Raw genomic sequence first — 16,554 nt, forward strand, 5'->3', positions numbered from 1 at the left:
TTTGCCTGTTCAGCAACCTTGCTCCAGCGATTTTCCCTGTCTACCAGATCTTTTCTATCAGCATAAAAACATATTTTTATTTCTCACGTTTTAAAATCTTCTCTTGATCCCACTTCCTCCTCAGCTATCACATCATTTTTGCCCCTTTGCAAAGTATAAACCTCAAAAGAATTAATTGTATTTTACTGTCTTCAACTTTTCTGATTTCTTTTTACCAATCGGGGCCTTGCTGTCACTATTCAAAATAAACTGTTCTCATCAAAGTTAGCAGTGATCTAGATTCAGTGGTCTCTTCTCATTGTTCATCTGACCCGTCAACAGCACTTGACAGAGATACTATGACCCGCTTCCTTAAAACACTTACTTGCCTTGGATTCCATGACATCAAGAAGCACTCTTCTGATCTGAACTCCAGACTTGTATATCCAGCTCTCTACTTGACATGATCTCTTGAATACCTAATAGGAATCTCAACTCTAGTATTTCCGAAACTATAGTATTTCCACTTCCTCTACTTCCCCCGCAAACCTGCTTATTCACAGCCTGCTCCACTTCAGAAAATGGTACCTCCATTGTTTCAGGTCAAAGACTTTGAGATCATATTGATTCATTTCTCTTTCTCACACTCCATATCTCATGTCAGTTAATCCTATCATGTCTACCTTCAAAATACATCCAGGGCTTCCCTGGTGGCGCAGTGGTTGAGAGTCCGCCTGCCGAGGCAGGGGACACGGGTTCGTGCCTCGGTCCGGGAGGATCCCACATGCCGCGGAGCGGCTGGGCCCGTGAGCCATGGCCGCTGAGCCTGCGCAACGCGAGAGGCCGCAACAGTGAGAGGCCCGCGTACCGCAAAAGAAAAAAAAAAACATGCAGAACGCCTCACTCATCCTTATTTTCATTGCAACCACTCTGGCCCAGACCATTATCAGACCTGGATTTTTGTACTATCTTCCTGCTTCTTTTCTTGCCCACCCGACCCACTCTGTCTCCTCTGAATACAGCAGCCACCGTGATCAGGTTAAGTCAGATTTTGTCACTTCTCTGCTTAAAACATCTCAATTTTTCTTCAATCTGACTCAAAATTAAAGCCAAAAAATTAAAGTAACCTCTCTGATTTTATCTCCATGAGGACAGATTTTTTTTTTTTCTGGTTTCTTCCACTCCCCCCCGCCCCACTGCTTTTTTTCACTGCTGTGTTCTTAGGCTCTATACCTGTGCCAAACATATAGCATGTACTCAATAAATGTTTATCAGACGAATGAAGAGTGAATGAATGAGTACATGGTAGTTATTATGCTATTACAATTGCCTATTTGCTTATAAATTTCCCATGCTAGATTTTAAGCTTCTTAATGGTGGGTACTATACATATAAAGTTTAATGTAGTTTGTGTTGACAACTGTGAAGGGTCTGAAACTTTACCCTAGTTATAAGCTAACAAGTTATCTGCCATAGTTTTATGGATGTCAGGAGGGGTGAGACTCCTGGGTCAGAGACAAAGGACTTTATTACTAATAGTATAACAAACAGCATAATAAGCGTCATGCTTGCCTTGTTTCCTCTTGCTTTCTGAGTCCCAGGGCAACACAGAGGGGCCCAGGTGGATGTACATATAAAGTGGGTTGGCGTTACAGGTAAGAAAGCCTGAGCTTCTGGAATCCAAATCTTTTATAGTGGGATTCAAACAAAATGTCTGACCTTTGCTTTAGAGGAAAGCATTATCTTTATTATATTATATTGGATAAGAACTTGCCCTCTGGTAGACAGAATCACTCTCTCTATTCTTCATGATTATTTGCTGTTTAAACATCCTTGAAAAGATGTTTGGAACAAATAGACAGTTTATGACTCAGCTTATAACACATGCAGAAATATGAGAGACCTATGGGGAATTGTCTTCCAACAGTGTCTTTATTGGTCAGATCACAGGAGACCCTGAAAATCATATGTAGAATGATGTAATTAATCATTCTTATTTCAAATGCAGTAGTTTTGAATGCCAAATGTTATTTAGTTATCTATGCTTTAGTATTCTTTAAAATATCTCATTATTGCTATTTATTTTTATAGACTTTTTAAATTTCATGGCACTTTTGCAAGTATTCCCTTACTATTATATGTTTTAGATAACTAATGAATATTAACTATTGATGAAGTCTAGAGTTCAGTTACTTCAACCTTATCGTATTTCCAAACATATGACCATTTGAATGAATGGAAAAGCCTGAAGCTCAAAGCAATATAATTAGTAGAGAACATGTTTTAAAATAGGATATATAGTATTAATGCATTTGACGTTTGTAGTAACCTCTGCTTAATCAAACAGAGTACAACCTCAGTGAACTGAAGCCAACATACTGGAATACTCAATTAACTTTTGTCCTTCATGGAACTTTTAGGAAGGTCAAAAGGCTAGAGGGAAAAAAAAGCTTAAAATAAACAGGGAGAGCCAATCTAGTGGACTTTTATATAGTTTAGAATCTGCTTCCAGAGCATATCCTGTGGTTATGCATGTTTAGATTTTATATGATCTTGCATTAAAAACACATAGTACGTGCCTGGCATATAAGAATTGTCCAAAAATTGTTAGATATAATTATTATTACTTTTTAAACTACTAGAAACAGTAAAATTTTTTTAAGAGCACAGGCTTTCACATCAAAGGTCTGGGAAGGAATTGTGTCAGCAGTAATGAGCCCTGAGAAATTATATGTTACTCTTCTTTCAGCCTTATGTTTCCCAGCTCTAAAATGGGGACAATATTCTTATGTATATTTCAGGAGGAATAAATAAGATAACATACGTATTGAATGCATGTCTTCCACACTGCATTTGTGCCTTTGCTGTTCTCTGTAATCCACAGTGGTAGGCTCCAGTTTTCTAACTTTTTACAATTACCACCTGCATGTTTAGCCTTTCTTTCTTTTTTTTTTTTTTTTTTTTTTTTTTTGCTGTATGTGGGCCTCTCACTGTTGTGGCCTCCCCCGTTGCGGAGCACAGTCTCCGGACGCGCAGGCTCAGCGGCCACGGCTCACGGGCCCAGCAGCTCCGCGGCACGTGGGATCTCCCCGGACCGGGGCACGAACTCGTGTCCCCTTCATCGGCAGGTGGACTCTCAACCACTGCGCCACCAGGGAAGCCCGTTTAGCCATTTTTTCCCCCCTAAACTTGGTCATCTTTTGCCGGTGTGGCTAAGACCAAAGGGAGTTTGAAGTTCAACCACATGATGTGTCAGGACATATTTCGTCCTATAAATTTTGTGTTTTCTTTAGAGCACTTATATTAAATAGTAGTTAACTATTAAGACATTTTAAAGAGTAGTTTCAGGTTCACAGAAAAATTGAGAAAAATGCACCAAGTTTTCTCATATACCCCACACCCCCAGACATCCATAGCCTCCTCCATTATCAACATCTCCCACCAGACTGGGACGTTTGTTTACAAACGTTTGTTTGACAAACGTTTGTTGGACGTTTGTTGACAAACCTACACTGATACATCATAATCACTCAAAGTCAATTGTTTACATTAGGGTTCACCCTTGGTGGTGTACTTTCTATAGGTTTGGACAAATGTATAATGACAGCTATCATTATGGCGTCATATAGAGTCTTTTCACATAAAAAATCCTTTGTGCTCCAACTCTTCCTCCTTCCCGTCACCCTCAGCTGCTGGCCACCACTGACTTTTTTTTTTTATCTTTATAGCTTTGTGTTTTCCATAATTTCAAATAGTTGGAATCATACAATATGTAGCCTTTTTAGATTGGCCACTTAGTAATATGCATTTAAGGTTGCTCCATGTCTTTTCATGGCTTGATAGCTCACTTCTTTTTAACACTGAATAATATTTCACTGTCTGGATGTACCACAGTTTATTCAACCATTCACCAACAGAAGGACATCTTTGTTGCTTCCAAGTTTTGTCAATTGTGAATAAGGCAGCTCTAAACATCCGTGTGCGGAGTTTTGTATGGACATAAGTTTTCAACTCCTTTGGGTGAATACCAATAAGTACTCTTCTATACATTTTTAAGTCTTTATGTGAGGCCCAAATTGTCAGCCAGATTTCACCTTTGTATACTTCATGTTTATTCCTTACACACGAACCTCGGTAGGAATCATCCCAAACCATCAAAGTAGTTCTAAAACAGTGAATCTGAAATGAGACAGCATCTGATTCTGTTGTCCCCCGCCCACAAGTTTTCTTGGCTCTTACAGAAATTCATCTTCTTTTCCCTCAGTGAAAAGCTCTAAAAATGACAGGGATAGTGTAGGGTGATGGACCTATTTGTTAGTCTACCAAATACCCCCTAGCACGCTTTCCCCAGGGACAGAGACTATAATAATACTGACATAACTAGTAGAAGCCACAGGGTAATTTTACTCAAAAAATTAAACGCTGCTAGAGTTACTAGCCTTTGTATCCATAGCCATAGAATAGACAAGCAAAATTTTTGGAAATTCTGTGTCAGTAGACAACCTGTTTTGAATGGAACGGCCCCTAGCACAAAGCTTGGTACACAATAAACCTCGAATAAATGGTAACTGCAGTTGTTACTGCAAAATGTCGATTCTGATGATGATGATGATAATTGAGGAAGTCCATGATGTTGGTCTAGAAAACAGCGAAGAATCCTTCAACCTCAATTATTAAAACTTACCCAGTATATTGTATTTCTAAGTAAAAGATTACATATTTTTCCAAAAACTGTTCTAATGAGGTGTATATTTGATTCCTGGCTAACAAGAAGGTTAATTTCATCTGATTATTACATCTCTGATTAATCAAGGTGAGGTTTTAAATGTGTATAGAAATCTAAATATACAGGAACAAAGTATACTAGAAAGGCACATTTGAATTTGAACAGCATAATCATCTCTTAAAAATCACTATCTTTGAAGAGCCTTATCTAAGAGAACTACAGAATTGCTGCAATAGTTTCTTAAATTTTACTACTATTTGAATATTCATTTATTTCCACAGCAATATCTCCTGAGATAGCAGATGATAAGTTTTCCTTTCCAGGGGTCTATGTGGGATAGATATATAGTAGCAATAACTTGTTTTCTTTCTCTATTTGCATAACAAAGACTCCTGGATCCTATTTTTTCGGATTGTCTGAAATAGGAATCAAAAGTATTTGCTTCCCCTGGGATTGAAATAGCATCTACATACTGGAATCTATATATATTTATGGGTTATTTATATTTATAGAGATGGCTGTTGAAAATACAAAGAGTTAAATATTCTTAGCATTTATTCCTAACTTATCATTGTTGTTTTTCACTTTTGAGTAGCATTTAATTTTGCTTCACCACAGATTTCTAAACTTGAGAAATCTTTATTCTAGGTATAGCAGTAGTCTCTCCGTTTTGCTGATTTCTATTTGTCTCTATTGAAATATAGTTATCTCTTGCTTATTAAAGTTGATGCAACATTCTTAAAGTATTTATTTTAAAATGTATTCATACATTCTCATTGACTTTTGGTAAAATTTGAAAGTATTCTGCTGGCCATATTTTGGACCAGGAGACCTGAAAGAAAACAAATATTTTCTGAGATCACATATTTCCCAGAAACTTAAAAAAAATCAATAGCGTTTATGATGTTACTACTCAACTCACATTCCTCCCCATGTGGAAGGAAGCATTTTCAAAATTAAGCATGATTTATCATTAGGTAAAAATGCCTTTACAATTTAACATTTTTTAATCTCACTGAGTGATTTACTTTATACTTTTATCTTCTAAATTTATTGTTTACTTCCTAAGTTATTTTTTTAAGGGAAGATCTATATAGTTTATTACTATATCCTTGGATAAAAATATCCAATGGCCAAGGGTCCCAGTGTAGTAATCATCAATGGGGGCAAATCTTATTTTGCACTGGAGTCTGTAGTAACACCTGAATATCCACAGTAAACAAATTCAGATTATGCCTTTCTGGTTTATCCCTTTTCCAATCTAATGACAATTAAACGTTATTGTCAACAGTTGCAGAAAGAATATTAGACTAGGAGTTAGAATATTTGGATTTCAATCAGTCTCTACAACTTTCTAACTATATGACCTTGGTTAAGTTAAAAACTTCCCTAAACCTTCCTTTCTTCCTCTGTAAAGCAGCAATAATAATACCTTCTCCCAAGAGCTATTGTAAAACCTAGATTTATATAAAACCTTCAGTACAGGGTCTATTACATTAGGTATTCACCACATATTAGCTATAATTTGACACTGCTATTATTATAACTTCCCATTCTTTCCCTTTCTCTCTCTTTTCTTCTTTTCCTCCTCCAGAATGTCTTTGTGTAACTTAACTATTTCTCTTCATATTTACTTGAGAAATAGGTCAAATTATTCTGCCTTCTGCCAATTAGGTGATGTATTCAATGTTTTGGGAAATAGTAAGCTCTACAAAAATTAGAGGTGAACATTCATATTAAATATAATGGATCTGAATTTTTCAAACATTAAATTTTTTAGAAGTAGCTTTTCATGGTTTAGTGTAAAATACTCTGTAGGAACAATGAAGTCTTCCAGATGATGTAATAGCAGCAGAGAAACTAACGTGAGTATCAAAATAAATTAGTCAGGCCTTGGCAATTCTGTAAGCAATATGGCTGAATGATGCTGTTTATTAGAAAGAATATTTGGAAAATATTCTTAAATTGATCATTTTGCCTTATCAATTTCCATTATGAAAAGCACAATTCTGAGTTTTAGGGAGGATCAGATAGGATCCTTTTTTTCATCAAGTGTGGCTTTAATGTACTTAGGGAAGAGTAACAAGGTGATTTCCAAGGGTAGAAGGGTTGTCTACCCTTCTTAAAGTGTGCGATCACCTTGGAGAGTCAACCTAAAAGCTACGTTTTTGTTCTTCAGTTTCTGAATGTGACTTTGAAGCAAATAGCTGTGGTTGGTTTGAAGCAGCTAGTGAGGATGATTTTGACTGGACCTGGAGCTCTAGAAGTAACCTCTCTGCTGATTTTGAGCAACAGGCTCCACCTTGGGATCACACTCACAACACATCTCAAGGTAAGAAGCATGCCCAGTGTCTCTGTACCTACAGACTTTCCCCAGCTTATGGTGGTTTGACCTAATGATTTGTCAACTTTATGATGGTGTGAAAGGAGATGCGTGTTCAGTAGAAACTGTGCTTCACATTTTGAATTTTGACCTTTCTCCAGGCTAGCAATATACTTGTGATACTCTGTCCTGATGCCGGGCAGAGGCAGAACCACTGCTCCCAGTCAGCCACGCAATCCCCATGGTGGACAGTTGATACACTGACAACCATTCTGTTTTTCACTTTCAGTACAGCATTCAATAAATTACATGAGATATTCAACACTTTAGTATAAAATAGGCTCTGAGATGATTTTGCCCAACTGTGGGCTAATGTAGCTTTTCTGAGCTTGGTTAAGGTAGGCTCGGCTAAGCTGTGATGTTCAGTAGGTCAGGTGTATTAAATGCATTTTGGACTTTGATATTTTCAATTTATGATGGGTTTATCAGACGTAACTTCATCTTAAGTCAAGGAAGATCTGTAGTTCAGTTTACCTTTGCTCGGGTCTGAAAAGAGAAAGAGAAGCAGTAAAGTTCTGTGTTACTACAACAAATAGTAGGATAGTTGAATATTGTCGATTATACTTATGTTGTCAACGTAGAACCACTCCTTTATGGGTTTTGGAGATAGAATATAGGTATATTTTGGCTGAATTAACTGAAATTACCAGTTGTTTTTGGCATAATTTTGACCCAGCTCTAGATAATAGTTTAATATTTATAAGAGTAAATTTGACTAACAGTCACTTTTATTGATTTTGAATTGTTGTATAGTCTTCAGTGTAGGGTTTACAGACAGATGTCTCATTTTAGAATTTAGTAGGTTAAACTAATGGTTTCTTTTTGTATCCCAATAGGGCACTTTATGTTCATTCTGAAGAAAAGCAACAGCTTATCACAAATTGCTAAACTCCAGAGCCCAACTTTCGGCCAGACAGGACCTGGATGCACACTTTCCTTCTGGTAAATACTAAAAAAAAATGGTCAACTACTCTAGCAGCCCGGCGGTTCCAGGCATACTCCTGCATTTACTAGATATTGTAATCTGTCCTGTAATCTGGCTTTGCTTTAAAAATAGCTATTGCATTAGATCCGCACAATTAGCATTTTACTTAGGAGCACATTATCAATATTTGTTATGTTCTTACTTAAGATGAAAGGGACTCTCCCTCCGACAATGGATTATAATTTAATTAACACTGCTTCCTGTGTTCTGGACTAAACTCCTTGAAAAAGGCTCATGGGGTCCTGAGAGCCAGAATATGCACCTCGGCAGAGAAGCTCTTGCAAACAGGTGGCCACAATTATGCAATAATAACTAAAGGCATCTATTATTACAACTCATTTTTAATTGACTGTTAACTGAGTGGAAGAGTCTAAAAGTTATATATTTAGTCTATTGCCTAAATCATTTCCATTTCTTTTGTTTGTTCTCTTTCAGGTTTTATAACTATGGCCTATCAGTGGGAGCAGCTGAGTTACAGCTACACATGGAAAATTCCAGTGACTCCACAGTACTCTGGAGAGTATTATATAACCAGGGCAACCAGTGGTCCCAGGCGACTGTTCAGCTTGGACGCCTTACTCAGCCCTTCTATTTGTCACTACATAAAGTCAGCCTTGATGTTTATGATGGGGTCTCGGCTATCGATGATGTCAGATTTGAAAATTGTATTCTTCCACTCCCTTCGAAGAGCTGCAAAGGGCCAGGTCGTTTCTGGTGTCTACACACGAAGGCTTGCATAACAAAGCTTCAGTTATGTGATCTGGTGGATGATTGTGGTGATAATACTGATGAGGTCAACTGTGGTAAGTGCTTTCCTTTCTGGTCCCTCTGGCTCATTTTGATGGTGGTGATCTGGATTGGTTCACTGTTTTCTAGTCAGTCAAGATAAAGGCCCTAAGCCTTGTTCCAAAGTCAATGAATGTTATGTGTGATTAATTAATTAGTCAAGCCATCAGTATTTATTATGTATGTTTATAAATTGGATACTAGAGATATAGTGATGAGGACAGTTTTAAAAATGTCACTGTGGATACAGTGTAATGAATGGATTAGAGGACAATAGATTCAGGAGATTTACTAGGAGGCCGTTGGCAGTAGTTCCCCTGAGAGGGGCTGGCAGCCTCTATAACAGTGACAAGTGGTGGAGATGGATGGACTAAAGTTGGAGGAGGGATATTTAGTAGGGACGTTTAAAAATCTTCTGGCTATAGGGAGCGGAGAGTGAGGTGTCAAAGATAAGCCCTGAGCTTCTGGTTTAAATTACCAAAAAGTTTATCATACCTGATGATTATGTATATCTTGCAATTTAATAAACCTGGTTCCTGGTAGTGCCTAGTGCATTTGGTCCTGAAAATGAGTCAGAGGCTAAGAGACGTTTTTCTTTTTTAATTACCAACATCAGTCAGAGAAAGTTTGCATCTTTCATTACCCAGAAATAGCAACAATTCTTTAAATTCAAGTTATGTGCCTATTAAATTGGGAGGCTTACCATAAACCAAAGTAAAGCCATCAAATGCTTGGTACATCATAGGAAACATTACATTGAGAAATTTCCATATAAATCATTGTAGAGAGTTTTGCACATATGTGGTGTTTAATACAGTCAGGCACATTAAAGTCAGAATTACCATGCAGCTCGTTACACAGCTAATACCTTTAGTGCATATAAAGAAAATTGATGATTTCGACAATGGCTGTTATAAGAAGTGTTGCTTGTCCTAAAGGTAATTTATTTTTGCAAATTTAGAAAGCCTTTTCATCTTTTTCATGTACTTCAAATCCCACTTCTTAAAAAAAGCAAATTATCCTTCAAACTTCTCAGCATTAACTGAGTAGAATGGGATTATCAAAATACTTATTGTGACTAAGTATCAATGAAAGGAAATAGTAGTGACTGTCAGTTTCTCTCGCAGCCTTCCATCTAGACATAGTAAATTTTTTAAATGGAGACTTCCTTTTTCCTTTTTTTTTTGGCTGCGCCACGCGGCATACAAGATCTCAGTTACCCGACCAGGGATCGAACCACACCCCATGCAGTGGAAGTGCATAGTCTTAACCACTGGACAGCCAGGGAAGTCCCCAGACCTAGTGATTTATTAACAGAATGCGTTAGACATCCAGAAATTGATGCTCTATTTTCTAAAGTATGTTTAGAACGTGGTCTTTCATTTAAGGGTGGAGCCACGTGCCTTCCCTTTTGAAATAAAGATCGAGCATGCAGTCAGTATGAAGAAGTTGGCTTTAGTGCCAATTTTATGTCAAAAACCTCAGTAGCTTGACATCCCCCTTCCTCTGCACAACTGAAGACTGACACCTGCAGGGGACCTGTGGGGTCCAGTTCACGTCCCAGCTGCGTTGATTAGTCACAAGTGAGGAAACATCAAAAGAAAGCTCATCTCCCATTTGCCAGTTACTCACTTGATTCCCCTCATTAGGTCTAAGCTCCTGTTCTGTGGTTTTCAGAGACAGATGATTTGTTCTTGCCTGGCTGCATTTATTCACATATCCTTTTATTTATTGTTTCACAATATTTGTTCACTTTGGCGCCAAGTGCCCTTATAAGATGAATGGTTAAAGGCCTGCTGACGTTTGTCTTTCAAAAATATTAACTTATGTAAATGAAGCTAAAATGTGGAACTCCTCCTTAATTTTAAATCCTGTCCCTTCTGCCCAAATACTCTCAAATGTATTTGTATACATTTGTATACAAATACAGTATTTGTATATTCTATCCCATTTATTCTAAACAAGTACTTGGTGTCGACAAAATCATCACATCTTGAAAAATGCATACATTCCTATATCCTACAAACGTAGGTAGAGTATTCAGTTGATAAGGGACTGGTCAATTCTTTAAAAGTGCTTTGAATTCTTCTACTGACCGAAGGGAGTTAGAAGTTTAAAAGCACCAACTCAAAGGAGCCACAATCCAGTGAGAAGAAAAGATTACCACTGAGGAGACACAACTAAGAAATGGCAAAATAGGCATAATAATAAGCATAAATAGAGACAGAGGGGTGAGAGGTTTAGGGCACGATGGTAAATTGGTGCATGCCAAGGGGAAAGGCAGTTGGGGACGAACAGGAAGTTATTTTAATCTGGGAAGAGTGAAGCTTGAAAGATAGAGACGTTTAGATTTAAGCTGAGATTAAATGAGTCAATATTAAAGGATTCTCAATAGAGAAAAAATGATAAACTACCATTTAAAGATGGTCATTCTTTTACAAGTGTGGAGGGATGCTTGAAACTGGGGCAGGATGGAACCAGAGAGAAGAATTTGATTTCCAAGTGAGGTCTGGAAAATACCTGCATCAGAATCATCTTGGGTGCTTGTTAAAAATAGGGATTCTCGGGCTTCACTCCATACCTAACATAGTAGTATTTGTGCAGGACTTTACCATGGAGTAAGCAATTTTACCATGCACCCCAGGGGATGCTGAAAGATAGAGATCTGTTAAGTTATGACTCTTGTTAGCCCTGCATGTTAGAATCACCAAGTGAGCTAGTAAAGTATCCTGATGTTTGGCTACACCATTTGAACTAATTAAATCAACATGTCTGGAGGTGAATTCTGAGCTTTAATTTTTTTTTTTAAATGTTCACTGGTGATTGGAACATTCAGCTAAAGTTGAAATCCACTGAGCCAGAAGTTTGTGGCAGCAAGCCAGCCATGGGGTAGTGATCATTTGCATAGAGTTATGGTACTAACAGTGGGCAAGGGATGGGTAGAAAAGGCATTTGGGAAATAATGGCCAAAGTAATTCCACCTTCTGGCTATAAAATATTATCATTTGATGTATTAGCTAGGATTTAGTTACTCTTTTAAACGTTTTGCTTTAATGTTGCATTAAAAAAATTAAAGTGGTTTACCTTGGCAGGAGCAAAGTATCAACTATTGATAGTATTCCCATTCATAGTTATTTTTGTCCTTGATTATCTTTTGATTTTATTTCATGCCAATTTCAGTACCTGAACTTCAATGTGACTTTGAAAATGGAATTTGTAACTGGGAACAAGATACAGAAGATGATTTTGATTGGACCTGGAACCAGGGTCCAACGTCAACACTTAATACAGGGCCGATGAAGGATAATACTTTGGGCACAGCTAAAGGACACTATCTCTACATAGAATCTTCTGAACCACAGGTTTTCCAACACCGAGCTGCGTTACTCAGCCCGATCATCAATGCCACTGATGTAGTGGGCTGCACCTTCCGCTTTTATTACCACATGTTTGGAAAGCACATTTACAAGCTGGCCATCTACCAGCGAATCTGGAACAACACAAGAGGACAGCTGCTATGGGAAATATTTGGGAATCAAGGCAACATTTGGATAAGGAAACACCTCAACATTTTCAGCAGGAGGCCTTTTCAGGTATGGATAATGGGCTTCACAAGCTGTATTGGAAATGAGTCAGGATGTCTAAGGAATATGAAAGATCACTATATTCTTGAATTAAAAGTAAGTGAAATTTGATCAGTTACTTTGACACATATTTGTCATGTAATGAAGAGTGTACCAAAGCTCGTTAGGTTGCTTTCCTCCTTGAATACCCACAATAATGTGTGATGAAAGTCTCTAAAGCTGGACACATGGCATTGGACACAGCTGCAGGTTCCTCCAGTTTTAAGTAATTGTTGTGCTGAAATGAAAAACTTGGAGGAAAAGAGTTTCACACAATCTTTTGTCTTCTCCAAAAAGTTCAGACTCTCAAATGTGTTATTTTGAATCTATCCTTTGACTTTTTCACATTTTCGTAGGTAAGCAAAAAACATCCAGGAAGAGTGCAGGCTTTGTTGGAAAAGCTATTCTGGGGCTGAACCAGAGTCTGAATCTAGGTTTCGTACTCCTGGTGGACTATTCTTTACTCTAAATCTTACCTACCTTCTCCTGAAAGTCAGACTTGCCATAGAAAGTTCAAATGCTTATGTGGCTTTTACAGTTTTGTGAAGGACTTTTGCATATATTATCTATTTGATTCAGCAATTCCTTGAAGTGGGTAAGTCAGAGATCCTTTTTGCCAATTTTATAGATATAAAGGAAAGAACTCAGGTTGTTGTTTATCCCTGGCCAAATAGATGGTAAGCAGGAAAACAAGGACTTGGACGAGAACCCACAAGTGTCTAGTAAATTCATGTTCTTTCTGCTTCCAATATATCATACAGCCTGTAACATATAGGAGCGTTGAAGATTGTTTTCTCCTTTTGGCCAAATAGATCTACATATGATATATTGGAAGAAACTTCTTACTTTTACTGGCTAAACTTTTTTTTTTTTTTTTGCATTACCCTAATTGAAAGCACTGTCTTTATCTGAATGTCTCGAGTTAACAGTTTTGTAGCCAAGAACTTAGCTCCAGGCCAGCTGGTACATCAGTGCCATCATAGATGTACATTGTACGTGCTCAGTAGAGAACACATTGGGATTGGTGATTTGTCCAGATAGACATAAGCGGAAATCATGAGAACTAATCTGCCATGTGTAGAGGGATATCTTGCAGTTCAGCCACAATGGTAAGATGCATGTAATCGTGTGAAATGAAACTGAAGAGGGATCTTTGACTTTTATTTAATAATGGCTTATCCACTTCAAATTAATTCTTAGTCTGATCAGGTCAATTGTAATTTGGGCTTAACTAGTATTTGATGGATAAACTCTACTTATGATATTTAGTCAAGCATTGGTTTCCAGAAGAAAATCAGCTTGACACGGGAACAGCTTCAGAGTCAGTTGACCATGGAACTAACCAAGGAATCCTTTGGTTGTGAATCTAAAACATAAATATTGAGGTTTGAAACCCATCCTGGCTTACACAGAATGCTCTATTTGATTTTATCCAAGGGTTCTTTCTTTTTTTTAACGGTACGCGGGCCTCTCACTGTTGTGGCCTCTCCCGTTGGGGAGCACAGGCTCAGCGGCCATGGCTCATGGGCACAGCCGCTCCGCGGCATGTGGGATCTTTCCGGACCGGGGCACAGACCCGCGGCCCCTGCATCGGCAGGTGGACTCTCAACCACTGCGCCACCGGGGAAGCCCCCAAGGGTTCTTTTTTCTTTTTTTTTAAATGAATTTTAGGCATGAAAAGATGAAATCAGAGATTCTGCATGCTGTGTAGATGATTTGTTTAAGATAGTTAAGGACTGGGTCCAATTTAAGCAACAGGATGTGTTTGTTCATTGGGTAATGGATATACGTAGCTTCTGTTCCAGTGACCAAGGGCAGCAACAACCAGCATTTTCATTAACTGTGATACTGCAGGTGAAATTACCTGGTATCATGCCCAGCAGATAACAGGTACTCATTAAATATTTGTTTAAAAGAAAAATTCAAAGATTTTTCAGGATCATTCATTTAAAATGAAACACACAGGATAGGACCAGATTGTACATGCAGGTATAGGAACTGTTTGGCTTATTATTGTCAGTGGAAATAACAGCCACTGCTTTTATGTGTGGCATGGCCAGCAAGTCATTGCATATAAAACTTCAGGTCAGACTTCTAATTTTTATTATGAGCTTTATTGAGATATAATTGATATGTTATAAACTATACATATTGAAAGTTTTGAAACCATCACCACAATCAAGATAATTCAAATATAAATGGACTGCATTTCTAAAACTTTCCTGATATCCCTTCGTAATACCTCCTTCTGGCCCTCACTTCCATCCCTGATAACCACTGAACTTCCTCTCAGTATACGTCAACGTACACTCCCCACACTTTTATACTATAAGTGAAATAGTACAGTATGTACTTTTTTTCTGATGTATTTCATTCAGTGTAATTGCTTTGAGATTCATTCTTATTATAGAATATATCAATACTTCATTTTCTGTTGCTGAATAGTATTCCATTATATGGGTACAGTACAGCTTCTCCATTTACCTATTGATCAGAATATGGGTTGCTTGTAGTTTGGGCTATTATAAATAAATCTGCTGTGAATATTTGTGTGTAAGTATTTATATGAACATCTGCTTTCATTTCTCTTGGGTAAATACCCAGGAGTGGAATGGCTGGATCATATAGAAGGAGTATGTTTAACTTTTTAAGAAACTCTTCCTCTGTTTTTCAAAGTATACCATTTTTTTAAACATCTTTATTAGAGTATAATTGCTTGGCAATGGCATGTTAGTTTATGCTTTATAAAAAAGTAAATCAGTTATACATATACATATGTCCCCATATCTCTTCCCTCTTGCGTCTCCCTCCCTCCCACCCTCCCTATCCCACCCCTCTAGGTGGTCACAACAAAGTATACCATTTTTGATTCCCAGCAAAATATGAGAGTTCCAGTTCCTCCACATCCTAGTTAATACTTGTTATTATCAGTCTTCTTAATTTTAACCATTCCAAGTGTACAGTGGTTATCTCATTGGGGTATTGATTGCATTGACCTAAGCATTAATTATGTTGAACGTATTTTTATGTGCTTATTTGCCAAACGAATGTCTAGTTTCAGTTGTCTGTTTAAATCTTTTGCCCTCTTTTTAAATTGGGTTTTTTTTGTTTTCTTATTATTGACTTGTGAGCTTTTAAAATATTTTCAGGATGCAAACCTTTTATCAGTTATATAAGAATTACAAGTATTTTCTCCTAGTTTGTAGCTTGTCCTTTCATTCTTTTAAGAGATTTTTTTGAAGAGCATATTCTTTTGAATTTTGGTGAAGTCCAACTTACCAATATGTTATCCTATGTATCAAGCTTTTGGGTTGTATCTAAGAAAGCTTTAACTAACTCAGAGTCCCCAGAACTTTCTCCTCCTCTCTCTCCTGTCCTTTAGAAACATCAATTACACATGAATTAAGCTGCTCGAAGTTGTCTCACATTAACAAAATGAAGACTAAAAGTTATACAGTCATCTCAATACTTGCAGGTGGAGCATTTGACAAAATTCAGCAATTTTTTTCTTATTAAAAATCTCTCAACAAATTAGGTACAGAAGGAATATACTTCAACATAATAAATATGGTAGGTCCACAGATAACATTAACTCAGTCATGAAAAGCTGAAAGCTTTTCTTCTAAAATCAGAAACAAGACAATGAGAGGCTCACTCTCACCATTTCTATCCAAGGTAGTACTGGAAGTCCTAGCCAGAGCAATTAGGCAATAAAAATGAATTAAATGCATTCAAATCAGGAAGGAAGTAGTAAAATTGTCTGTGTTTTCAGATGACATGATCTTGTATATAGAAACCTCTAAACACTCCACCAAAGAACTTTTAGAACTAATCAATGAATTTAATATAGTTGTATGATAGTAAATCAACATACAAAAATTAGTTTCATTTCTGTGCAAACAGTGAATGATCTGAAAACAAAATTAAGAAAACAATCCAATTTACAATATCATCAAAAAGAATAAAATATTTAGGAATAAATTTAACCAAAGAGGTGAAAGATCTGTACACTGAGAACTATAAGACATTATTGAAAGAATTTGTAAGACTAGTAAATTGATGTCCTATTTTC

General features: G+C 37.2%; 1 protein-coding gene across 1 annotated transcript in view; it reads left to right on the forward strand.

Annotated features, from left to right (window-relative positions):
* Positions 1 to 16,554, forward strand: part of MALRD1 (MAM and LDL receptor class A domain containing 1) — a 593,611-nt gene that overhangs the window by 156,974 nt on the left and 420,083 nt on the right. The window contains exons 16-19 of the mRNA XM_060003111.1: positions 6,885 to 7,037; positions 7,925 to 8,030; positions 8,509 to 8,876; positions 12,040 to 12,452. Coding sequence (XP_059859094.1) covers positions 6,885 to 7,037; positions 7,925 to 8,030; positions 8,509 to 8,876; positions 12,040 to 12,452 — 1,040 coding nt within the window. The remainder of the gene's footprint in view (positions 1 to 6,884; positions 7,038 to 7,924; positions 8,031 to 8,508; positions 8,877 to 12,039; positions 12,453 to 16,554) is intronic.

This window comes from Delphinus delphis, chromosome 2 (assembly GCF_949987515.2).
Source record: "Delphinus delphis chromosome 2, mDelDel1.2, whole genome shotgun sequence".
NCBI classification, from domain to species: domain Eukaryota; kingdom Metazoa; phylum Chordata; class Mammalia; order Artiodactyla; family Delphinidae; genus Delphinus; species Delphinus delphis.